Consider the following 27536-nt stretch of genomic DNA (forward strand, 5'->3'; position numbering starts at 1 on the left):
ATGAAGAGTGTACAGAGATGAATAGTTGCTTCCATGACTAACAAAGGTAGTAAGAGAGCATTAAATAAGAAAGCAAGAGGAGAGATTAACCACACAAACAGCAATATGCATCAACTGCAGCTCAAGCAATCACTAACGTCCATTCCATATACTACGTGGCAAGAATCACTCTAGGTGTTGTACACAGGTCTTTTGCTGACTTACTGAAACGGAGCAGGACCGTGCGGCCCTTTCCCCTACCATGTCCTCTGCCCGCCTTTTGCCTGTGGAAAGCTTTAGTGAAAGAGCAAGTTTAATCAGAGAAGTGAGAAACGCTGAAACAAAGGAAAACAGTCAAAGGAGATGAATAAGAACAAGGCAGTCACTAAGCATGGTCAAGGACCTTTAGTTCTTTCTCAAGGCAAGTGAACTCACTCAGTCAAGGCTCTTTGTGACCCCAGGGACTGCAGCCTGCCAGGCTCCTCCATCCATGGGATTTTCCAGGCAAGGATACTGGAGTGGGTTGCCAACTCCTTCTCCAGAGGAATCATCCCAACCCAGGGACTGAACCCAGGTCTCCTGCATTGCAGGCATACTCTTCATGGTCTGAGCCACCGGGGAATCTTTCTCAGGGGTTATAGATAATATTCTGAGCCATATCTTGTAATGGCTCTGTCTTATAGATACCAAAAGCCCAGGTGGAGAAGTTAACTACACGATGACCAGACTGTACCCAGGACCTGAGCTGCCATAATTCTGAGAATCGACCGCAAAGAAATGGGAATGAAAGATTGAGGGCAGGAGGAGAAGGGGACAACAGAGGATGAGATGGTTGGATGGCATCACTGACTCAATGGACATGGGTTTGGGTGGACTCCGGAAGTTGGTGATGGACAGGGAGGCCTGGTGTGCTGCGGTTCATGGGGTTGCAGAGTCGGACACAACTGAGTGACTGAACTGAACTGAGACCCCAGAACTGAAGATTAAGTGTACCTAAAACAACCAAGATGATGCTACTCAGATGACTGATGACCAACTGAAGATGACTGTTAGAGATGACTGTGCTGTTTCTGCACGTAACCCCCCTCACCACCACTCTGTCTATAAATGCTTTCCTTTGCTGCTTCTTGGGCAGAGGGAGGAGTCCGCCTTTGGACAGACGTCTGCCACCCTTCCCACCCCAGCTGCCAGCACCTAAAATAAAGCAAACTTGCCTTTCCACCAGCCTGGCTTGTTTACTGACTTCTGAGCGGCGAGCAGCCCGACCCCCAACACATACATCTCCGTAACCAGACCATAACCCCATCAAGCACACATCATTCTCCACTTTTTACACGTGAAAACAAGGATTCAAGATGTTAGATAACTGGCCCAAGATCACCTTGCTACCAAGTCAGAAACCAGGTGAGTTGAGACAGTCTAGCACCAGAGTCCAAATCCTACCTACTACCCACACACCACACAAAAATTAAATGTACTTCTCCACTGTTATCATAAAGCAGGATCCTTATAAAGAGGTACACAAAAGGGAAGAAATTTGTAAAATATGAAACACTACCAAAATGACATCAATGGTCACCAGAATCAACGAATTAATGGGAGTGAGCGGCCCAAATCGCCTCTTTTCCAAGGGGTGAGCAGTAATGCTTGCAGACAATAAAGGTACTTAGAAAGTGACAGGAGTACCAAAAGGATGAGGTGGCATTCTGCGTCCCACTGCACAGCACCTGAGAGGCTTCACCAGCAGCCACTAGTTGAGGAAGACAATCAGATCTTTGGGAGCAGGTATATGTTTACTAACCGACAGAATTACATGGGAAACTTCTCAGGAAACAGGTATTTTGCAGGCAGTCATGGCTCAGATGGTAAAAATCCACCTGCAGTGCAGGAGACCAGGGCTTGAACCCTAGGTTGGTACTCTTGCCTGGAGAATCCCATGGACAGAGAAGCCTGGTGTATAAAGTCCATGGAGTGGCAAAGAGTCAGGCATGACTGAGCAACTAACACTTTCACTTTTTTTCACCTGGCTGCAGCCTTTCAAAATCAGAAATGTAAGTGACAACAAACACTGCACCTGAGCAGTCTCCACGTGCCTCCCCACTCCAGGCCACCCTCAGCGGCTCCCTCCCCGCCAGCTCCAGGCCCTAGAAGGGCTTCCAGCTCTGGCCCTTCTTCTGGATAGGCCTGGCCCATGGAGGTCTCAGCAGAACGTCACAAGGCAGAGGCGACGGCCGCTCCCTCCCACCTGCACTGCTCCAGCACCACCCACTCTTGCCACAGCGGCTCCGGCTGGATCCTGGGACATCACTTCTCCAGGAGCCAGCTGCTACACTCGGAACACCTCATCGACTCTTCCTGCTTATTTAACGCTGCCCCATTAAAAAAAACCCTTCATCAAATGACCTTCAGTTAAAACCTTCTGAACATGCTCTTTCCCATCTGGATATACAGCCTGTTACATTTTCTGACTCTTTCTTCTTAACTTTCAAAATTCACCCTCTATTACCCAGTACATGGAAGAAGTTGTTTTATGCTTTAGCAATATCAAATAAAGAAATACACAAGATACTGAACCTCAATATGCAAACATGCACAGAAGACGAGTAAAGAAAAGAAAAGACTGTTCAGAAACAACACGGGTCAAGGGCTATTTACCCTAGAAAGGGCAAGGAAAATCAGAGCCCTGCCTCACACTGTAAACAGAACCCAGCTCCTTCAGAGAGGAAGCCAACCAATGTCATGACAGCCAAAATAAATCCCCATTGAACAAATACTGGGGCAATTGAAGCATTAATAAGATAACAATCATAATGGGTTATAAAAACACACATGCAGTATTTAAATCTATGAATTCAAAATGGTTCAAAAACAAAACACCTCTGGAAGATGCTAAGGAACTAACCCATTACTTTGAAAACTGGTAAATAAATGGAAAGAATCAAGTATACTCAAAAATATACCTCAAAAGAACCAAGTATAATTACAGAATTATCACAACTAACAGAAACAAGAAGGATTGACAGAATGAGAATATCATCACTTGGACCATCTAATGGTTGATAACATGGCAAAAAGAAGTTAACAAGACTCTGGGAAGCTCCTGCTGCAGGAACAAATGGCCAATGACAACACTGAAGAGCCCCTAACTTATGGGATATGGATCGTTTGCACTCCAAATCAAACTATAAGAGAGAACACAGAAACATATCCACACTACACATGTGTATGTATTTGTAATATATATGAAAGTGTCAAAGTGTTAATCACTCAGTCGTGTCCGACTCTTTGCGACCTTATGGCCTATAGCCCACCAGGCTCCTCTGCCCATGGGATTCTCCAGGTAAGAATACTGGAGTGGGTTGCCATTCCCTTCTCCAGGGGATCTTCCTGACCCAAGGATCAAACCCGGGTCTCCCGCATGGCAGGCAGATTCTTTACCGTCTGAGCCACCAGTAAACTATATACACGTGAGACAGTCAGGGAAGTGTGAACGTTAATAAGACACTCATATTAAGCAACTTAATCATACATAACTCTATAATGGCTGTATTTGTAAATCGTTTTTTTTTTAGAGAGATACAATCTAGTATGTTTTCAGATGAAATTATGTCTGTGATTTGAGAAGGATTACAGAGATCACAGATAAAACAACCGTGCTACATAGTGACACTGCTGAAGCTGAAGGATGGTACATTACCTAGACTATTCTATTTTCATATACACTTCAAAGTTTAAAAAGAAAAATCAATCAATTTCAGGTAGGTTATATATGTAACCATTAAAAACATACACACACTTCAAAACCTTCCTAGGAACATAAAGAGTACAGAGTAGGAAGAATTCCTTACCAACATAAGGCAGAAAGCAGCTAGACTGACATCATGCACCTCCTGAAGAGACGCCCTCAGGAAGGTCACAGCGTTACCAAAAGGCGCTCCTGGCCAAAAGCACATCCTGAACCTAGTCCTGAGGAGACACCAGCAAACCCACACTGAGGGCTGGTCCACAGGGAAATGGTGCACCCTCCTCAAAAAAGTCAGAAGCCATTAAACACAAAGGCTTCACAGAGCCTTTGCAGAAGTCTTTAAAGACAGAATTCTTCCAGATGAAGAAACAAGGAGGAGAAAAAGAAACTCACTTTTGCTAAAAAGGACATTATTTGGACAACTGACAAAACCTGGGTAACCACTGCAGATTTAGAAGTGGCATGATACCTGTAAACTACTGTCAAATGGTGCAGGAAAGAAAAAAGTGTTCTGCGTGTGTGTGTGTGTGTGTGTAATGAGTGAGGGGAAGATAACATAAGCAAGATACAAAGCAACCGTTAAGTCTGATACAGGAGGCCTTGTAAGAATTTCTGTGTTACTCTTACATCTTCCTGTAAGTTTGAAAATGATTTCCAAATACATTTTCCATCTTTACTAGTCATCAGAAATATATAAAATTAAGTTACAAGATACCTGGCTTGCCTGGCGGCTCAGTGGTAAAGAATCCACCTAACACAGGGGAACAGGTTCAACCCCTGGTCCAGGAAGGTCCCACACGCTGCAGAGCCGCTGAGCCCAAGCCCCACAACTGCTGAGCCCGTGCCCTGGCGCCCAGGAGCAGCAGCCACAAGCCCACAGGACACAGTGCCTGAAGCCCACGCGCCGCGAGCAGGCCTCGCAGCGGCGCAGCGCGTGGAGGCACTCTGCTGCCACTGCTGTCGCGGCACAGAATCAGTCCAGCTGCGCCGAGTCCCCACCGCCTCAGCGCGGCGCTGTGCAGACACACACAGCTCTGCCAGCAGCCGGAGGCGGCGCAAGCCCGGGAGGGGGCTCCCCACAAAGCCTTCCGCTGCAATGCCCGCCCCTGCCCTTCTTCAGCCCGGTCAGGACAGACCTACTCAGGAAAGAGCATCGGCAACTAACACAGCGTTCTCGTGAAAGAGCTCTGCGCGGCCCAGTGACAGAAGGAGATGAGTCAGCTCGGGCCCTGCGCGCAACCAGGGGAGTCCGCACCTGTCCCAGTCCTCGTCCGCAGCTCTTCTCCTCCAGGACCGCTCCGCACCAGGCTTATCAAACTGGTCAAAGTCATCATCTGCGAAGGAGAGGCCGTGAGTCAGTCTTACTCAACTTAAACAGACACATTCAAACATTGAAACAATTTGTTTCTTCTAAGGATTCCCAATATGACATTTTTAAAACACTAAACTTTCATATATATAACAATTTCAAATGTTGTTTGTTTGTTGTTTAGTCACTAAGCCAGGTCCCATGGACTACAGTCCACCAAGCTCCCCTGTCCATGGCATTTCCCAGGCAAAAATATTGGAGTGAGTCACCACCTCCTTCTCCAGGGGATCTTCCCAACCCAGAAATCAAACCCACGTCTCCTGCATTGGCAGGCAGATTCTTTACCACTGAGCCTACAGGGAAGCCCATAAATGCTTTAGCCATTTTTAATCATTAAAAAATTGTAAAGTACATATCTACCTAAAGAAAATCAATTTATTGAACATTCTTAGGCATGAAAGCTCGCTGATAGAACAGTTAAAGGGGTGCAACTGACCCCTGCATTGCTCAAGGGTCAACTGTAATAATAAAGCTAAAAATCAATCCTAGAAAGAAAACTGAAAATTCACAAGTACATGGAAATTAAACAACACACTTCACCAACCAATAGGTCAAAGAAGAAATAAGAACCAGGGAAATAAGAATATACTTTGAGAAAAATGAACACAAAAATACAACATACCGAAGTTTACGGGATGCAGCAAAAGCAGTACATGGAAGGAACTTTATTGCCTACACTAACAAAGAAGAAAGATCTCAAACCAACAGCCTTACTTTAAATCTTGAGGAACTAGACAAAGAAGAAGAAATTAAACCAAAAGATTGCAAAAGAAAATAAAGATTAGAGCAGAGGCACATGAAACAGACTAGAAAAATAAAACTGTAAAAACTATTTTTAAAAAATTAGCATATAGAACTCAACAATATATTAAAAGAATACCCTACATCACAACCACATAGATTTATCCCAGGAATGAAGGGTTCATTTAACATTCAAAAATCAGTACTTTTTAAAAATCAATATAATAGATCATATTACAAAGTAGAAAATTACATTATCATCTCGACATAAGGAGGAAAATCAATTTAAAAATTAATCAAAACTAAATATCCACATTCCTAAAAACTCTGAACAAATCAGGAATAGAAGAGACTTTCCCCAACTTGATCAAAGGGCATCTGTACGGAAAAACGACAGCAACCACCACAAGTGAATGCTTTCCTCTAGACTCTGGAACAAGACTGGGGCTGAGTCCCAACACTGCAATTCAGCACTGTGATGCAAGTCCTACCTAGTCAACCAGACAAGGAAAAACAAAAGGAACTCAGACTGAAAAGGAGGAAGTAAAAAAACCACCATTCTTCACAGCAAACATCATCAGCTATGGAGAAAATCACACGGAATCTACGGGGGAAAAGCACAAAAACTAATAAATGAACTGAATTAGGTTGCAAAATATGAGATCAGTTTTAAAAAGTCGACAAATTTTTTTTTTACATACAAGGAATGAACTATTGGAAATTAAAAACCATATCCTTGCAATAACATAAAAATATGAAATATATACTAGGGATACCCATAATAAAAAAATGAGAAAGACCTGTAAACTAAGGACTATGAAACACTGCTGAGAGAAACTAAATACCTAAAGTGCAAAATCACCGTAATTCCCCAAAGGAGACGAGAATGATTGCAAATGTGAGTAACCTTGTGCTTGGACAAAAGCACAATAAGCAAAGGAAAAAAAAATCTGATAAAGCAGAAAACAAAAACATACTTTCTTTCCACTTGGATTATGGAATGCAAAAACAAGATAAAAAAGAACCCTAACTCAAAATCCTAAGAAACAAACTAAGACCTTGAACTCTGTGGGCCTGTTTTTATTCTTCTTACATTTTCTGCATCACTTTCCTTCTGTTCTCATTGAGAATACAGACGAGTCCTTTTTAAGTTTCTGTTTGTCATACTGAGCAGAACCAAGAAAACAAAACGTACCCACACTAGTCCAAAGTTTTAAAGGAAGAAAGCACAACCCTGGATTCTAAGGGGAAGAGTGATCCGTATCTAGAAACCCAAGGCCAAACGTTATGCTAGACATACATGTTATTAAGGGAATCAGTGTTCCCTGTCAGCAAGACTAAAAACAGTTACTGGAATTTTTACAGCTTTCAATTACACAGCAATTAGGTCTCTATAATGAACACAAGGCTTCTACTTAGCATTCTTATTACTTCCTCATCTTTTCCAGGAACCTGGAACTTAGATTAGAAACTTTATACAATACTAGTCTGGAACAGGATTCTACCAACTGTCTAATCCAAGAATCGGCAAACTACAGTCCCCCTGGTATGTTGGTTCTGCCACCTGTTTGAGTCCAAATTTAGCTACTGCCCAGACTTATGTAAATAAGCTTTTACTGGAACATACATGCTAATTCAATCACAAACTGTCCACAGCTCTCAAGCTATAAGCGCAGAGCAGAGAACTGCAACAGAGGCCCTGTGACCTACACAATCTAAAGTATTTACCATCTGGCCCTTCACCAGGTTTGCCCTAGTACAAAGGCTCTCAACCTTCTTTCTTTTGCCACGGCACCATCCTCACGTATACATCTCGTATTCTGAATCGCTGACTCAAAATTCCGTATTTTATAGGTGAGGAAATCCAGACCCTTTATTTAAACAGTATTTATTTAAACTTTATAGTAACAAGAAAAAAAGAATCAAACTAACATTCAAGAACTTTCAAAGTAAGCTATTTGTCCTACAAAATAACTCAAACTGAGTAACCAGGCAAATTTTCAGAAAGAGCCCATATATCATGTTGCTTGAAAAATAATTTGTAGTCTTGTTTTAAAACTCTTATTTGCATGGGACCCTAGACAGGCTTCCCTAAAACAAACTGTGTACTTTGCTTCTGAAGTGTGGTACACACTGACCATTTGTTTGCCTGTCTTACAACTTAATCTCCTCTTCCTGTGTTTGGGAAACAATCAGAGTGAGTCCTGAAAGACGACAGGGCTCTGCTCCCGATATGCAAGCCATAAAAGCTAAACCCTTGGGTCCTCTGTTAGCCTGAGGAACCTGGAAGAGGAAAATGGTCTGAGCTCAGCCAACTGAACGTTCCCATCATGACTTGGAATCTAGAGGAAACGACGCCCCGTTTCTTTTCCCAAGAATCTCTTTCTAAAAGGGAAACCCTCTAAAGTGCTAATGGGTAGTTGCTATGTCGTGAAGTGTAAGGAAGAAATGTCACAGAAAGGGAGAAAGTCCTTCCAGCAACCGCTGCCCCTCCTCCCACGGAGAGAAGCCACAGCCGTGCTGAGACCGTGCTCCCCGTCACTCTACACAACAGGGCAGACAATGCGAGAAACACACTTCCCAGGGCCTCCGTCCCTGTGCGCATCTGGGTTAGAGAACGCACGGCAAGGCAGGCGCAAGAAGGCTGAGGCACAGTGATCTCAGTGACTTTCATGAGACAGGCGCAGGATGGACAGACAGACACACCCACCCCCTCACAGATATGAGGTCCTCAGAGGTCAGAACGGGCTCCTGAAAACCATGCGTGGCTCTGGGCTGGCAGGGGCTGTGACAGTCAGAGGGGGCCTCTTGAGACTCAACACCATCAGAAGTCAGCACCCAGTGCTGGAGGCAGAGACTGACCACTGGCGCTTCCACAATAGTCTTCAGTTCCAACAGCTTCCAGGCAAACTCTTAACCATCAGGCTCTGGTCCTCAGACTAAAGTGTTCCTGACCACCACACCCCCAGCCTTTCCAAGGGCGGATGATGTTGTTCAGTCGCTCAGTCATGTCAAGACTCTGCAACCCCACGGACTTCCCTGCCAGGAGTCCATGAGCGCACCAGGCTCCCCTGCCCTTCACTACCTCCAAGAGTTTGCTCTAACTCATGTCCATTGAGTCGGTGATGCTATCCAAGGGCTGTAGAAGCCTCTAATCCCTGTATTAAAACCCTTCATACTTGGAAGGGTTCTTTCCTAACTGAAATAAGATTAATAATAAAACTTCAAATAAGTCTAGCACTACTGAAGCACTGAAGAGAGGCTTCATTGTACTTCAACAAGCTAGCTATATTCATTTTCTCATTTAATCCATCCCCACATTCTCATTTGATAGATGTGAAAACTAAGACTAACCAAAAATTAGTAAATAGCAAAATCAGATTTAAACTCAGGTCTACCAAATACTACGTATAATGCTCTTGAGTTTATTTAGGAAGCAACTATAGTTAACAATGGGGCTTCCCTAATAGCTCAGTTGGTAAAGAATCCACCTGTAATGCAGAAGACCCTGGTTCAATTCCTGGGTTGGGAAGATTCTCTGGAGAAGAGATAGGCTACCCACTCCATTATTCTTGGGCTTCCCTTGTAGCTCAGCTAGTAAAGAATCCACCTGCAATGCGAGAGACCTGGGTTCGATCCCTGGGTTGGGAAGATCCCCTGGAGGAGGGAAAGGCTACCCATTCTAGTATTCTGGCCATAAGAATTCCATGCACTGTATAGTCCTACAGTCCATGGACTTGTAAAGAGTCAGACACGATTAAGCGACTTTCACTTCACATAGTAACAAACCTTCTGATACATAAAAATATTAAAAGGTAGCGAGCCATAACTTCCTCAATCTTTAGGTAGAAAGATCATTAATCCATGGAATCTACAAAATCATGAAGGCAAAATCAACTATTAACCTACAGGTTGGAATCCTGTGGCCTATAAGGAACATGCTATCTTTGAATTATGTTGTCTTTTTTTTTTTAAATCAATTTGATTCTCAACCTTTTTAAAATGCAACTATATGTAAGTACCAGAGTTACAGCTTCTCTCAAAAACAACAAAAAAAATATTATCAAAAGATCTAGAAAGTAGACCCACACTTTGCTGTAGCTAAATCAGCGAAGATGAGCAGCACCCAGCCAAACAGGAACAAAACTCCTGTGTCTGTAAGAAAAGGAACTGAAGAGGAAATGGCACCAGCCGCCACAAGCCTGTTCAAGGCCCAGACCACCCTGACGTCTGATGTTCTACAGTCCGAGCCGTACAACTCTTTTTGAGTCTGTGAACTACCAAAGTACCTATCCTTCCAAAAGATTCTCTATGAACTGCTTCATCATGCTTATGTTTTGTATATAAATGTAGCATCAAAATTCAATAACAAAAATTTCAGAAAGTGAGAACAGAGAAAAAGAGAGTAAAACAGTACCACAAGATAATTTCCCAGAACTGAAGGACACACATTTCCAGACCAAAGTATCCACCAAATGCAGCACAAGAAACATAAGACGACCTATGCTAATGAATTCTGTAACAATGAGGAGGAACTGTTAAAACCTTCCAGGAAGAGAAAAAAGGTCACACACAAATGATAAGGAATCAGAACATCCGCAGACTTCTCAAGAGCAGACCTAGAAGCCAGAAAACAACACAGCAGTACCACCAAAACCCTAAGGAAAAGGAATCTAAGTCAAAGCCAGACTTGAAGACTCGACCATATCAATCAAGTATGAAAATAAAGTAAGAATTCATTCAGACATGCGTGGGTTTTCAAAAAATTTACCTTCAACACACTCACTCTTAGGAAGCTGAAACCTTTAACTCTATAATTTGTTATACTGAAAATATAAACATAAAGAATAATTTTTCCAGAAAAAATTATCAAAACTGACCCGTGGATTTAAAAAAGTTTAACAGACCAATAATAGAAAGAAGAAACCAAAAATTAAATAGGCAACAGACTCAAATGGCTTTGCAGATAAGAGTTCTTTCAACATTTAACAAAGAGATTTTTACAATGTCCAGAAAATTTCACAACTCATTCTAGGTAGTTAGCCTATCTTATAAAAAACAGAAGAGCACCATGTGCAGGCACAAATACAAAGAAAACTATAAGCCAATCTCTCTTACGATCATAGATAGTCCTAAAGTGAAAAGCAACCAAACACCAAAAAGAACAAAACCTGAAGAACCAGAAGATTGTGAACCCAAGAATGTGTGGCTGATTCGGCACTGGAAATTTATCAATACATTACAATAAGGTATTAAAGAAAGGGCCTCATGGGACTTCCCTGTGGTCCAGTGGCTAAGACAACCCACTCCCAATGCAGGATTAGATCCTTAGTCTGGAAACTAGATCCCGTATGTCGTTGCTTGGTCGCTAAATCGTTTCCAACTCTTTTGTAACCCCACAGATTGTACCCTGCCAGGCTCCTCTGTCCATGGATTTTCCAGGCAAGAATACTGGAGTGGGTTGCCATTTCCTTCTTCAGGAGATCTTCCCAACCGAGGGATCGAACTTGCATCTCCTGCTTGGCAGGGGGAAGGATTCTTTACCACCGGCCACCTGGGCCACTAGATCCCACATGCTGCAACTAAAATGCCACATGCCACAATGAATATCAAAAATCCCATGTGCTGCAACTAAAACCTGGTGCAGCCAGATAAATAAATAAAAATAAATAATAAAAAGAAGGGACCTCATGATCACGATGCAGACAAAGCATCTGATAAAATCAAAACTCTAATTCAAAATACAAACTTTTTTAGCTAAACAAACAATAACTATCAGAAACCCACAGCAAACACCATACACACTGGTAAAACATTAAACAAACATTCATTAAACTCTTGACAAGAAGGCAAGATATAGATGCCTGTCATCACCCTACTACCAAATATTATTCAGAAGGACTTAACAATGAAAACTTCTAGAAAAAAAAGTATAAGAAATGAGACATAAATACTGAAATAGGGGAGACTGCAGATACAACAGTCTGAAAACCTAAAGCATCAAGTATTAAAACAAAATTCCAAAAGCCAGTTATATATAATGACCAAAAAAATAGTTTTTCTATAGTAAATCAGCAAAAAATTCCAGAATACTGTGTGATTAAAAAAATCATACCATCCACAACAACAAATACAAACTATCTAGGAATAACACAGAAACATAAAAGAGCTACACAAAGAGAATCTTACTAAGTTAAGTTCCATCTGCTGTTCAGTTGTTAAGTCTTGTCGGACTCTTTGCAACCCCATGGACTGCAGTGCATCTGGTTTCCCTGTTCTTCACCATCTCCCAGAGTTTATGGAAACTCATGTCCATTGGATCCATGATGCCATCCAACCATCTCATCCTCTGTCACCCTCTTCTCCTGCCCTCAATCTCTCCCAGCATCAGGGTCTTTTCCAATGAGTCGGCGCTTCACATCACGTGGCCAAAGTATTGGAGCTTCAGCATCAGTCCTTCCAATGAATATTCAGGGTTGATTTCCTTTAGGATGGACTGATTTGATCTCCTTGCTGTCCAAGGGACTCTCAAGAGTCTTCTCCAGCACCACAGTTCAAAAGCATCAATTCTTTGGCACTCAGCTTTCTTTATGGTCCAACTCTCACATCCATACATGACTTCTGAAAAAACCATAGCTTTCACTAGACGGATGGCAGAGATCCCTTCTCCTCTGGAAGTTACCTTAGTAAAACTGTCTTCCTATCTCCAATCTCTTCTATTCCAATATTTATATATCCCAACCTCTTAGATCAGTGCGTAGCACGGAGGAAATACTCAAAAATGTGGTAGATGACTGATGGACAAAAAAGAGCTTGACAGCAAGACATTCTTATTGCTGGATGAAAAAATACATATTGTAAAAATATCCATCGTCCCCAAGTTGCATTGTGTGAGTGCTAATCGTGTCTGCTAATCTTGGCAACCCCATGGACTATAGCCCACCAGGCTCCTCTGTCCATGGAATTCTCCAGGCAAGAATAATGGAGTGGGGTGTCATTTCCTCCTCCAGAGGATCTTCCTGACCCAGGGATCAAACTCATGTCTTTTGCAATTCCTGCACTAGCAGGTGGATTCTTTAACACCTTGGAAACCCAAATTGCATTAATAAACTCAATGCAACCTCTAAGAATTTCAGCGAAATTCTTTGTAGAATGTGACAATTCTGAAGTTTTTTTTTTAATGCAGAGCTAATCAAGAAATTTCTGAAAAAAACCTATAATGTATATAGACATACACACACTATGAAACAGTAATTTTCTAAAATTATGAGAATTTAAATACATCATAAAATAGAAAAGAAAGAACTGAATAAGGTAAGCTATGACAAACCTAGATAGTGTATTAAAAAGCAGAGACATCACTTTGCTGACAAAGGTCCATATAGTCAGAACTATGGTTTTTCCAGTAGTCATGGACGGATGTGAAAGTTGGACCACAAAGAAGGATGATCACCAAAGAATTGATGCTTCTGAACCATGGTGCTAGAGGTGAGTCTTGAGAATCCTTTGGACTGCAAGAATATCAAGCCAGTCAATCCTAAAGAAAACCAACCCTGAATATTCACTGGAATGACTGACACTGACACTATAATACTTTGGCTATCTGACGAGAACAGCCAACTCACTGGAAAAGACCTTGATGCTGGGAGAGACAGAGGCAAAAGGAGGAGGTGGCGGCAGAGGATGGGATAGATAGATAGCATCATCGACTCAATGGGCATCAATCTGAGCAAACTCCAGGAGGCAGTGAAGGCCAGGGGAGCCTGACGTGCTGCAGTCCATGGGATCACAAAGAGTCGGGCACGACTTGATTAATGAACAACAAAAGAAAGAATGAGAATTTAAATATATCATAAAATAGAAAAGAAAAAATTCAATAAATTGTATTACAACTGTTAGAAGCCCTAAATTCACACCACATCCACAATAAAATTCCCTATGGGATAAAAGCTAAACATAAAAAAGCACAGACATAAAATGTTAAAAGCACAGGGGAACTCTTGGCATGGGGACAACGTTAGGAAAAAAATTTATGAAAACAAGTAACAAGAAAAAAAATCTAAACAAGATACATATATAAATGAATCACTTTGCTATAAACCAGAAACTAACACAACTTTGTAAATCAACTAGACGTCGATATAAAAAAAACCTTTGGCAGAAGGGGGGAAGAGATTCCCTGGTGACCTAGTAGTTGTGATTCTAGGCTTTCACTACCTTGACCTCAGGTTCAATTCCCAGTCAGGTAACTAAGATCACACAAGCCATGAGGAGGAGCCAAACAAAAATTTAAGTGACATTTTTCACAAGGTAAAATTTTAAAGCTTCCATAATCAAAAGCTTAAAAAAAGGAATTGGCAATCCACTCCAGTATTCTTGCCTGGAAAATCCCATGGATGAAGGAACCTGATAAGCTACAGTCCATGAGGTTGCTGAGAGCTGGACACAACTGAGAGACTTCACTTTCACTTTTCATAGGGCAAGCACAATTTTTAAAAAGTCTATAATCCTAACATAATACACAAAGAATTCTTTAAAATGAGAAGTCAACCACTCAATAAAAAAGACAAATTATGTAAACAATTCACAGAAAAATAAATATAATACATGAAAAGATGAGTAATTTCAACAGATCTGGAAAATACAAATTACAACACTGAGGCTATTATTATCCTGCCTTATAGCAAAGATTCTCAGAGCATGCTACACTGTCTTTTCATACAGTACTGTTGGAAGGATAAAGTGGTACCAACTTTTTTGAGATAGCTTGAAAAGAGCTACCAAAATTTAAAATACATGCAGCTTACACCACTGTAAGCTGCATATTTCCACTTCGAGAGTTATCAATCCTCCAGAAATATTTGCTTCAGCACATCACGATTGTGTCTATAGATGTTTAGTGCAGAATTTTCCACAGTAGTGAAAAAGGACATATAACTGAAATGTCCATCAATATAATACGGTTAATCAATAAATGGTGGAACCATATAACTCTCACCTACGGACACAAGAGAGATTGCCAAGATCAACTATTAGGTGAACAAAGCAAACTGTGGAACACTACATGACTCCATCACACCATAAAAGGCTACAGAGCAGTAAATGTGCCACTTACAAATGCAAAGAAAGGGGTATCTGCCAAATATTTATTCAACATATACTACATGCCAGGAACCTGGAATACACAGCAGGTAAAACAGGCAGCATTACTGTCCTCAAGGGGCTTACAAACTGCTGGGGAGGAGAGATTAAAAAAAGAAGCTAACAGATAACCAAATACAATCACAAACCGGGACAAATGTTCTAAAGAAACAAGGTTGCCACAGAACAAAGATGAAGGAGGCACATAAGCAAGAGACAGACATACTTGAGACACAAAGAAGAATGCTCCAGGCAGCCTGAAACCTAGGAGCTGGCTGATGGGTTTGCTGAGGCTGGGAGCTGAGCCATGCACAATGCACAAACCTTGGTAAGCAGCCTGGTTTTAGTCTAAGAACAATGGGAGAACAGACATGCAAGACAAAATGGAAGGAAAAACCCCAAATCATCAAGGGTAAAACCTAATCCTCTAAAACAGCAATTATCAAAAACTTTCTGGATTCAAATTTATTAGAGGACACCAACCAACTTTTATGTCAATTACATTCATTGCTATTTGCCATTTTCAAAACACGAGAAACTTGAAAAAATATGCAAGCACACATTCCATTAGCCATCAGTACAATAATGTCTTCAAGTGTGATACATGCAGCCTCTGGAAAACTCCACTACAGTCAAGTGAAAGAGTGAAACATGCCAAGCTACATTAGTATTACTAATGAAAATAGTTTTCCTGTTGACCCAGGAGTATCCAGACCTTTTGAAAATGATACAAAACTCCAGTAAGTAATCAATAAGGAAAGTAAAGCAAATATTTTCAAACTCTTAACTAGAAAGCCTCCGGGGTGGGGGGGTGGGCCGGGAAACCACGTGACAGAAAGAAGGCATGCACCAAACCATATTGCCTGAAGTCACATTTCAGCGCTAGTCTCTTAGGTTTTTCTATTTTGCCATAGGAACGCTTTGATACTTCAGCCAAAATTCCTAGACAGGATTGCTGCAATGTAGTCTTAAATCAGCATTACTGAAGAGTATACAGCAGAATGGCCTAACGTTTCAAGAATGAGAATTCCGCCCGAATGCGGGTGGTGTTCACCCTTTACCACCTAAGGGTCCCCTTTGTCAGTTTCCGAACGATCAGAAAACTCACTTCCAAGTGTTTTACTCATATTAAAAACAAAAATAAAAAACCTCAGTCAACAATGTGATTTCAACCAGAAAGTAATTTTACCTGAAAAAATCAAGTAAGGTGTGAGTTAGGTGCTCTGTCAAACTCATCTATGTTTAGAAGGTAAGACAAAAAAAACACTCAAGGGAAACGCTTCAGTATCTAAACCGTTTGTGCCCCAGTTCCACGCTCTGTAAGATGCTGACAACCAAGCACTAATGGGTCCGCGTTCAGACAACTAAGGAGTTCAGGTAAATTAGAGCAGTGGCGGGAGGTTCTTTTTTCAGACTCCTTACTCTCAGAAATGCCCCGCAAACACCTTCCCTCAGGTGCGTGCGCCTCAGCCAGGCCCAGTGAGGGACCGGAAACCACGCCGAGCCCACCCGGACGACCCCAGCGGGGCCGCGACCCTCCCCCAGAGCCCCAGCGCAGACTGCCCGCCGCCTCAGGTGGGCCTGAAGCCTCAGCGCCGCGAGGACAAGGACACCAGAGACCCCGACCCCGCGAGCCTCCCGGGGGCACTACGACGGCCGGGAGCGGCCCGCAGCCGCCGGCACCCCCCCGCCCCCCGCCGCAGCCACCGCCGCCTCCCGCGCGCGGCCGTTCATTTACCTCCGGCGCCCGCTCCTCCGCCCGCTCCCAGGGCGGCCGCCATGGTCCTCGCTGGGCCCGGCCTTCAGCCTCGCCCCACCAAGCCAGCTGGGGGGGGCCGCCGGGCCAGCCGGGGCCCGGGGACTCGCGGCACGGGGCGGGGAGGACGGGGGACGGGGGCGGCGGGCCGGGCCTGGGTGCGGGAGGCGGCGCGGCCGGCGGGTGGGGGCCCTCCGGCCTGCTCCTCCGCAGAAAGAAAACAACAAACTATCGCAACATGGCGGACAGCTCGGCCCGCCGCCGCGGTGCACGCCGGGATGATGGCGGCCGGGAGGGGCCGGCGCAGGCCGTTCCCGCCGGCCGCGGCGGATCTGGGCCGCCCCCGGGGAAACGAAGGCCGAATGCAGAGGGCAAACTCGCAAGTGGCCACCTCGCTGGGCTTCCAGACAGCCCAGTGTTGAACACGGGGGCCGGAGGCGGTTGCCGACCGTAGTTGGGCCCCGGGGCTCTGTCGTAAGGCGTTTTGCAGCAGTTGGCGCCGAGCTTTACGGCCGGCGGAAGTCCCTTTGGAAGTGGGAGGGGGCGGGCCCCGCGCCCCGCTACGGAGCGGCAGTCGGGTTTCTGTGTTTGGACTGTGAGGCGCGGGCTGGGGGCGGAGCCACGGCGCTGGGGCCCGACGTAGGGGGCGAGGGCGCCTGGGGCCGGCCGGATGACGCTCGGCTGGCGCTCTGCGGGCTGCGGGCGGCGGCAGATTTCCCTGAATGGGTGGGCCGTGAGATTGTTAGACTGCGCTGAACGAGTGCGCTAGAGTTTGCACTTGAGGAGCGGTCAGGGTCGAGAGTGAGGTGCTAACGAGTGACAGAAAGGGGACCAGGGTGCGGAGGAGGCTGAGGGCTACTGGGGAGGAGGCGTCTGAAGACGACTTCCAACTGGGCGGGTGGGTGGGGTGAATGTAACTAGGCCTTTAAGTACAAACAAGTTACAGACGCTGGTGCAAGAACAAAGAATGTGAGGAATGTGGAGAAGGAAAAGGGTCTTTTTAGGTAGGAAGAGAAGACTGAACGTAGGCGCAGAGATGCCAAAAGACTCCATATGAATTTTCAAGCAGTACTCGTGGACGCTATTAGTAGAAAAGAATGCTTTATGGTGGAAAAGCCTAGAAAACTCCGCTTTAACCGATGATAGTAAACGTTTTCCCGTAACGGGGTAAATCAGAATTTTGTGCCACCTTAAAGGATGCAACAGGAAGAAACAGTCTCACTTAAGTGGTAATCCAGTCGCAGATACGTAACTGAGTCTAAACTTGAAGAAATAAGAACAAAAAAAGTTGAGGGACGTACCACAAAGAAGTTGGCCTTTAGTCTTCCAAAGTGTTGGAAGTCACAAAAGTCAAGAAAAGACAGAAATTTTTTCAGATTGAAGAAAGAATAGACATGACAGCTGAATGCAATGCATGATTCGGAACTGGATCCTTTCACGCTTATTAGAACAATTTGCAAAAATCGGAGTCTGAAAATAAGATGGGAGTTATGTAGCAGAATTCACTTCCTTATTTTGGTGATTGCAGGTACTATGCAGGAAGAAAGTCTATGTTGGAAATACTATTACAGAGTCCAAGTTTGTACTTCTTGCTGCCTGGCAGGCCAGTAAATCTAGAGGCAAGGTGTCGGGGCAAAGACTAACACTTTATTTGGAAAGCCTACAGACCCAAGAAGATAATGGACTAGTATCCTAAAGAACCGTGAGTTAGAATTCAGGCTTCTTTCATATTAAAGGGGAGGAAGTGATTTTTACAAACTTACTGGGGCTAGAATCCTTTGTTCTTGCAGCTCTCTGCAAAGGTCTGGTCACAGTTCCTATAAACACCCCAGCAAGAGAAATGTTACTCTCTGTTCTGCAACTTTTTCATCTCTACACAAATGGAAAAGTGCTATACTCTTAAAGGTCAGAGCCATGAGAATGGGCTGTCCTGAATATCCAGGCTATAGGCAACATTCTTAACTACAGTAGAATACAAAGATCAAAAGAAACAGATCTGATATGGACTCAGATTTGTTCTTCCTTCTTACGAAAGTACTTTATGGCACATCAAGTCAAAAATTTATTCTCAAATGGTTCAGAATAAAAGGGTTTTACTTTTACTCTATATGAAACTTTTCTAGAAAATTCTAATTGTTTCAAAACAGTATAGCACAACATTGTAAAGCAATTATACTCCAAGTTAATATTTAATGAGAAAACCAAACAGTAATGCCATCATTTAATTGTGATGATGGTCTTACAGGTATATACACATATCCAAACGTATCTAGTTGTATACATCGAGTTTATGTATTTTTTTGTGTATGAATTTTGTATATCAATAAAACTGCAAAAAAAATTCATTGTTGAAGTAAAACATGCAAAAGAGAAGTTAAACAGAAAAGAGACTTGAGAAAATTAAAGACAGGTAGGAAAAGATTTCCCAGAATATGCCACAAAAAAGAGGGGGGGTGGGGGTGGAGGGACAACATGAAGGAGAGGTTTGAAAATTGGAAGCTTGGAATGAGAAAATCAAATTCATGACAAATTGCATTGCAAAAAGAGAAAAAAGAGAACAGAAGAGAGACAATGGCTGAAAAGAGATGAAAGATACAAACCCACAAATACAAGAGGCATAACAAATATCAAGCAAGAAAAATAAAGCCACACCTAGACATATATGGTAAAACTGAACAGCATCCACAAAGGAGATCTTAAAATGGCCATAAAGAAACTGCTTCTGGTCATGATGGAGACATGGGGACAACTGCACTCACTCCATAACTTGCAAAGACAAATTTGAAAAAACAAAATTGCATTCCTACATTGGGCCACAGGCAGCACAGGCCTGTGGACACTGAGAGAAAAGAAACCTTATAATCATCCAGCTTTCTACCTGGAAACAGTTTCTGACCATGAGGCAGGAGAGGACATTCAAATAAAACACAACTGTCTTAAAGACTTGAGGAGACAGACCAGAATTTAGAGGGGCTAACATGGGGCATTGTGGGGGGATGGCAGTGCAGATGATGGAGCGATGCTTAGGAAGAACTCCAGGAATCCACATGGGGATACCTTGAATGTGCTGCTGCAGGGAGAAGTCCCATGAAGATCAACAAAGGACCAGAACAACCAGAAAGCTATAAATGGAACCATTCTCTGAGCTCTGGCAGAGCTGGGCAACCTTTAAACTTCAACCACCCAGAGAGGATAACCCTGGCTGATCACCCAGGACATTCAGAAAGACTCAAGAAGGGTTAATGCATTAGATCTAGGACAAACAAGCACTAGAATCTTCTAACAAAGCTTCTAAACAACTCTTGAAATGGTTTATGCTAATCATGTAATTTAATGGCCCACCAGAGCAAACTTCAGTTTTCTTTAACGAAAAACCAACCTAGCCCTCAATAAAGTAAAATTCACAGAGGCCGATGTTTAAAGAAAAATTACTAATGAAAGGAAGAAGCAGGAATATATGACCAATACCAGGAGAAAAATTAATAAACAAACATACATAACAGAGACAGAATTATCAGCCCAGGGATTTCTAAGACTTGATATAAATAAGCTCAAAGACTTAAGGTAAATGGGACCCTAATGAGGAAGGACAGAGAAGATATGAAGTGGAACTTCTAGAGGTGAAAAATGCATTATTTGAAATTATTCGGTGGAGAGGAACAAAAGCAGATTAGAAATTTCCAGTTTCATCTCAGAGATACAGAGAGCTGGAAAGAACATCACTGCCAACCTCATGACAAGAAAAAATTACAATCAATGGCAATTTTCTCAGTCCATCAGAGAACTGACAGGTTCCAGAGCAGCCAGCAGGAAATGGAGACACAGACATCTACAAGGAGGAGCAGGACCTGGGCCTTTGCTTACCTGGAGCATACAAGTCCAGATATCTTAGAAGCTGGAGCTAAGATTCAGCTAAAAATGTTCAATGACATCTAAAGGCCACATGTGGGCTAACATGAGAGTATGAAGCCCCTCAGAGCTGCAGAGGCAGAAAGACCTGCACCATCCTGCAGGCTTCTCCATGAACCCTATCAGGCATTGACCAGAAAGATGGGCAAAGTCCCAAGCGCAGCCCTTGTGTGGGCTGAGAAAGGGAACAGCCACCACACACACACACACACACACACACACACACGCACGCACGCACGCACACACACACATCTCATCTTCCCTCAAAAATAAGCTAACAAAAGCTACTGCCTTGAGGCAGTAGGGAACTCATTTTCACCGTGGGAACGGGACAGAGAAAGAAAAAGCCCAACTTTTTGGTTGTTGTTCAATCGCTCTTCAGAAACATGTTTAAAACATCAATCTGGACAGTGCTTGTGGGCATCACAGCTGGCAGTGGCTGGTCCCCCAACCTTGTTACCTTCTTCCTTTGTTGTTTTAACAGAGAATGAGACGAAACTCACAAGGCTCCCCCACTCCCCAAGCGGTCCACCCAGGAGACACTCCAGTCTGAGCCTTTCCCCACCTTGTGGAGAACGTTGTGGAGACATTCCGGTCTGATCCTTCCCCCACGTTTGTGCAGTTACTGTACAATATGACTAATAAAACAGATCTTTGTAAAAGCAAAGAGAAAAACAGTGCTCCTGAAAATGGGAATGTTGACTTTCTAAGTTAATTCTTCTAGCAGCTAATGAATAGAACTCATCTTTTCCTGCTGGTCCCTGTTACACCCTAGCTTTCAGTGGGAGTTCAAGCTCCCCTCTTTTTTCTTGCTAACATTGTTTAATCTTTCCAAGTCCAAATGATTTGTGTTGTCTGAATATCCATCATTCTTATATTCACTGTCCTATTGTGGCGACTGATAAGTAGTCACTTGGGTGTGCCCTCCTCACCTTCGGGGTTACCTTCCTGAGGACGAAGGACCTATATTTCTGGCTTATTCACTTCCTGTTAACATTAGCTGCCCACCAGCCAGCATGTGAGGGGGCATGCCAGCATGGAATGGGACAGTGGAGGCGCAAAACTGCCCGTGATGCTGCCCTGCCCCAGGAGTCCCCATCTGGTGTCACCAACAGTTCTGGGCGGTTCACATAAGAACAGCCCAGTCCCGGAGCAAATCTACAAGACCAAAGTATCAAAACATGTTCTTGTTGAACACAATTAAACATCCATCCCCCTGTTGCAAAGCTGGCAACTAATTCTAATATCCTCAAGTACTGCCTGCAGATTGGAAAAAGAAATATGGTCATTGTGTATCACAACTAAAAATTAAATTGCTGTTTACCATTTTGACTAGTGACAAATCTCGTGAAGCCGCGCCTCCATGGGAGCCCTGAGCATTTTGAGCCCTGAGCCTTTTATGGTGCCTAACCTGGTGGCAGGCACATGTCCGGACTTTCATTTCCTCCTTTATGCACAAATGGCATTGAGGGCTGTACCAGGAGCACAGAAAATGTGCCACAAAGTTCCTGTAGCTTCTGAAATGGGAGGAAGGATCAGTGTCCTGCAAAGGGCTTAAACAGGGCAGAACGCTGGGCTCATTCCTTCTAGAATAATAGGAATGTAGAGAACAGAAGCCACTGCCACAGTCTCCTACTCCCTCTGTCTTCCATACTGCCCCCTGGGGTGGGCACTTAACCTGGGGTGGGGGTTCGTCCTTCCACACAACAAGGTTGGAACAAGGTGGCCTGAGAGATGCCAGTGACTGTCCTTCTGAGCCTTGGGCTCAGATGTGAAGGAAGAGACAGGAATGACAGAGTCCAAAACTAACTTCTTGCCACTTCAAAGTCAGGCTAACATATTATGCAATGCAAAGGAAGGAATCTTCAGCAGCAGAAAATGAAAGGAATGTAGATCGATGCTTTCTGTGCCATAGATAAACACTTACCAGGTGTAGAAAGCCTAAACAACCCTGTTCTAATGGCATACCCAAATGTTTGTTCAATTTTTCGTTCCCACCTGCCAGTTACAAGCTCCAACACTAAGAGCTGGAAGGGAGAGCAGTTTATGCTCCGTCTGGCCAGAGGGAGTTTTAAACAAGACTAAGCAGACCAGAGAGAAATTGATGTGAAGCAACAAAAAGTGGTGCCAGTAGCCAGGGGAGGGGGAGACTTTCAGGGAAGAGCAGCCTAGCCGGATCCAGGGGAACAGGTCCTGGTTTGTGCTGTCATCGTATCTAAGAGCATACACTAAGCTATCATTAATTTTCAAGTCTCAGTATTGAATTAGGTCCCTAAGCACTTCAAAGATCTTTTTTTTTTCCCAAAGATCTTTTTTTTTTTTTTACAATAATCACTCATATATAGGGTATCTTGTTTGAACTGAAAAATGCTTATAAAAAGGTTTGCTGCTAGAAAGAGTGCTGACATTTAGACCATTATAGGACTGATTGTGGAGATGACCGAAGTGCATCCATTGGCAAAGTGTGTAAGTGAAAGTGTTAGTCACTCAGTTGTGTCCCATTCTCTGCGATCCCATGAACTGTAGCCCGCCAGGCTCACCTGTCCATGGGATTCTCCAGGCAGGAATACTGGAGTGGGTTGCCACTCCCTTCTCCAGGGGAACTTCCCAACCCAGGGATCAAATGCAGGTCTCCTGCATTGCAGGCGAATTCTTTACCGTCTGAGCCACCAGGGGAGCCCTAAAAGCCACTAATAAATTTCTGTCATTGAACTACATTGGAAATTAGAAAGAAAAAAAATAATGCTTTGATAAATGTTAGTCTCATAGAATTATATTAATTCAGTGGGTAAATGTTTTTTTTTTAAGAACTGAAAAAACAATATAACAAAACAAAAGCAGCTAGAGATTGGTAAACTGGAGCTCATTAAAATTTGAAACTGCTTCATTATCTAAAAATGTCACTTAAATGTGAAAAGACACTAGAAAAAATAAACTAGGAAAAAATACTTGCAATGTGTATGACTAACAAAGTTTTAGTACCCAGAATACATACACACTAATCGGCAATAATAATAAAAACCAATAGCCCATTAGAAAAATGGGCAAAGGCTGACCTGGGTTCAGTTCCTTGGTTGGGAAGATCCCCTGCAGGAGGACATGGCAACCCCCTCCAATATTCTTGTCTGGAGAATTCCGTGGACAGAGGAGCCTGGTGGGCTACTGTCCCTGGTATTGCAAAGAGTCGGACACAACTGAGTGACTGAGCGCATAAACACACAGATGACAGATGAGCATTCTGAAATAGCGAATGACAATACAAGAAGTTGGGAAGCCTCACTCTGCGTAGTAGGTATACACATTGAAGCAAATTCATACCCACCAGATTGGTAGAGATTTAAAAGGTGACAGTAACAAGTACTGATGGTGCTGATAGAAGTATAAGGTAGAACAACCGTTCTTTAGAATGATTTGACAATATCTGGTGAAGTTATTAATTAGTGAAGAAAAGAATATACACTTCTACCCTGCAATATTCCTGCTGGTACACACCCTAAAGAGATGTTCACACATGTGCATTAAGAACCAGAACATGCTTGCAGCATTGTTGATTATAGCAAAAACAAACAGCACTCTCAAACAAATAAAAATCCAAAACAAGCACAGGGTCAAATGCACATTTTTTCTTAACATATACATTTTATTGATGTATAGTTGGCTTAACATGTTACGGGTGCACAGCAAGGTGATTCAGTTATACATATACACATATATTGTTTTTGAAATTATTTTCCATTATAGGTGATTACAAGATATTGATGATAGTTCTCTGTGAAATGCACATTTTTAAAAAAAGAATGCATGAATAGATTGTGATATATTCATGAAGTGAAAGTCATTAACCAGTGCTACACATGCCAAAATGGATCAGAGAGTTGGACAAAAAAAGAGTAAAGATTAAAATGTGCATATAGAGAAGACTTTCCTATAAAGCCAAGGTATAAAGACATGCATACATGTGGCAAATATTCTGGGCAGGGTACAGGGGAAGGCTGCACAGTCACAACGAATTCCATGTGTTTTGTGCTAGGTATGTTGCAAACTTCAGTCTCTAAAATGTATTGAATATCTGAAGGACCACATCATAATAAATCAGGCTTTTGTTACACACTCATGTGGTAATATAATCCTCTGAATTCTCTGACTTCTTTCTTCTTGCAATATTTTGTTTTCCATTGAGCCATTTTACTTGTAAACATTTGACATTATAAATATCAAAAGCCTCAGATTTACTAGTCTGAAACTTTTAACACTTGAAAATCAAAGTAATGTTCTATTAGAAATTGTTTTTTGCGTTAAATATAGAAACATAATGAAGTCAGCTGCTGATTTTTCACCCAAATGCTGATTTTTTAAGGCTAATTTGAGATGTAACTCATCAAAAAAGAGAGGTTTTATTGAATCAGAACTGCCTAAGAACATTCTCTAGGTTGGCCTGAGTTTTGTCGGAGTCTTCCAGCTTATTTTTTAAACTAGAGATCTGTTCAGTGTTCTTCCATCTCAGAAGTAACCCCAAAAGAGGGCATTTAGGTTTTTCTCGGGAAAAATGATCAAAAAAATTAAGGTCCAAATATTTTTCCACCAGCAAGGAGTGTGCACCTACATACCTGCTGAGCATGAGTTTATGTGACTAGGTGTGAAATAGGTGCAGCTGCATAGGTGTTAAGTGGGAAGGGAGTGGAAACTTGTCCTGCTGTAGAGAAGACCCAAGTTCACATGGAGATAGACAAATAGAAGACAGATGAGGAAATGAGGGGTCAGAAGTTTGAGGGGTTGTGTGCAGAGCTCTGTGGAAACAGGACACTCCAACCCAAACCAGGGCTGCCGGGGAGCCCGCTTGGGAACCAAGCTTTGCAGAAATTCATGAGGATGGCGGATGAGGGGTTTAAGGGGTTTTCATGCAGGGACAGATGGGGACAATGTCCTCATTCCTGCCTCTGTGACCCAATTGTTTTTAGTTTCCTCGCTTACTTTTTTAAAATTTATTACTTTTAAACCATCTTAAAATATAGTTTACAGTGTTGTGTTAGTTTCAGCCATATAGCAAAGCGATTCATTATACATACATATGTATTCTTTTTCAGATTCTTTGCCATTATAGGAAATACCCAAGAATACCATCATAGGGTATTACAAGATACTGTATATAGTTCCTTGTGCTGGACAGTAGGTGTGAGCCAATATTTTTTTAATGCTTCGTTCAGTTCAGTTCAGTCAGTCGTGTCTGGCTCTTTGCAACCCCATAAATCGCAGCATGCCAGGCCTCCCTGTCCATCACCAACTCCCAGAGTTTACTCAAACCCATGTCCATCAAGTCAGTGATGCCATCCAGCCATCTCATCCTCTGTCGTCCCCTTCTCCTCCTGCCCCCAATCCCTCCAGGCATCAGGGTCTTTTCCAATGAGTCAACTCTTCGCATGAGGTGGTCAAAGTATTGGAGTTTCAGCTTCAGCATCAGTCCTCCCAGTGAACACCAAGGACTGATCCAAGGGTCTCTCAAGAGTCTTCTCAAACACCATAGTTCAAACGCATCAATTTTTCAGCACTCAACTTTCTTCACAGTCCAACTCTCACATCCATACATGACCACTGGAAAAACCATAGCCTTGACTAGATGGACCTTTGTTGGCAAAGTAACGTCTCTGCTTTTTAATATGCTATCTAGGTTGGTCATAACTTTCCTTCCAAGGAGTAAGCGTCTTTTAATTTCATGGCTGCAATCACCATCTGCAGTGATTTTGGAGCCCCCAAAAATAAAGTCTGACACTGTTTCCACTGTCGCCCCATCTATTTCCCATGAAGTGATGGGACCAGATGCCATGATCTTAGTTTTCTGAATGTTGAGCTTTAAATCAACTTTTTTACTCTCCTCTTTCACTTTCATCAAGAGGCTTTTTAGTTCCTCTTCACTTTCTGCCATAAGGGTGGTGTCATCTGCATATCTGAGGTTATTGATATTTCTCCTGGCAATCTTGATTCCAGCTTGTGCTTCCTCCAGCCCAGCGTTTCTCATGATGTACTCTGCATATAAGTTAAATAAGCAGGATGACAATATACAGCCTTGACGTACTCCTTTTCCTATTTGGAACCAGTTTATTGTTCCATGTCCAGTTCTAACTGTTGCTTCCTGACCTGCATATAGGTTTCTCAAGAGGCAGGTCAGGTGGTCTGGTATTCCCATCTCTTTCAGAATCTTCCACAGTTTATTGTGATCCACACAGTCGAAGGCTTTGGCATAGTCAATAAAGCAGAAATAGATGTTTTTCTGGAACTCTCTTGCTTTTTTGATGATCCAGTGGGTGTTGGCAATTTGATCTCTGGTTCCTCTGCCTTTTCTAAAACCAGCTTGAACATCTGGAAGTTCATGATTCACGTATTGCTGCAGCCTGGCTTGGAGAATTTTGAGCATTACTTTACTAGTGTGAGAGATGAGTGCAATTGTGCAGTAGTTTGAGCATTCTTTGGCATTGTCTTTCTTTGGGATTGGAATGAAAACTGACTTTTTCCAGTCCTGTGGCCACTGCTGAGGTTTCTCAATTTGTTGGCATATTGAGTGCAGCACTTTCACAGCATCATCTTTCAGGATTTGAAATAGCTCAATTGGAATTCCATCACCTCCACTAGCTTTGTTCGTAGTGATGCTTCCTAAGGACCACTTGACTTCATATTCCAGGATGTCTGGCTCTAGGTGAGTGATCACACCATCCTGATTATCTGGGTCATGAAGATCTTTTTTGTACAGTTCTTCCGTGTATTCTTGCCACCTCTTCTTAACATCTTCTGCTTCTGTTAGGTCCATACCATTTCTGTCCTTTATTGAACCCATCTTTGCATGAAATGTTCCCTTGCTATCTCTAATTTTCTTGAAGAGATCTCTAGTCTTTCCTATTGTGTTT

At 42.8% G+C, this 27536-nt stretch overlaps 1 protein-coding gene and 1 long non-coding RNA gene across 7 annotated transcripts in view; one reads left to right on the forward strand and one right to left on the reverse strand.

The window, feature by feature from the left end:
• The window catches only part of RBM33 (RNA binding motif protein 33), a 107623-nt gene extending 90426 nt beyond the window's left edge, over window positions 1-17197 (reverse strand). For 4 of the 6 annotated variants that reach the window (XM_070480328.1, XM_070480298.1, XM_070480368.1 and 1 more), the window contains exons 1-2: window positions 16714-17197; window positions 4980-5058 (exon numbers count right to left, since the gene is read on the reverse strand). In XM_070480328.1, coding sequence (XP_070336429.1) covers window positions 4980-5058; window positions 16714-16756 — 122 coding nt within the window. In that variant the 5' untranslated portion in view covers window positions 16757-17197. The remainder of the gene's footprint in view (window positions 1-4979; window positions 5059-16713) is intronic. The other 2 variants (XM_070480467.1, XM_070480420.1) reach the window with 1 other exon arrangement.
• On the forward strand, window positions 16279-21317 carry LOC139039519 (uncharacterized). The gene is made up of 2 exons (XR_011492844.1): window positions 16279-16352; window positions 21125-21317. It is a non-coding gene; the product is annotated as an uncharacterized lncRNA (long non-coding RNA).
• The last annotated feature ends 6219 nt before the right edge of the window (window positions 21318-27536 follow it).

The sequence above is a fragment of the Odocoileus virginianus genome, chromosome 1 (genome assembly GCF_023699985.2).
Source record: "Odocoileus virginianus isolate 20LAN1187 ecotype Illinois chromosome 1, Ovbor_1.2, whole genome shotgun sequence".
Classification (NCBI taxonomy): Eukaryota; Metazoa; Chordata; class Mammalia; order Artiodactyla; family Cervidae; genus Odocoileus; species Odocoileus virginianus.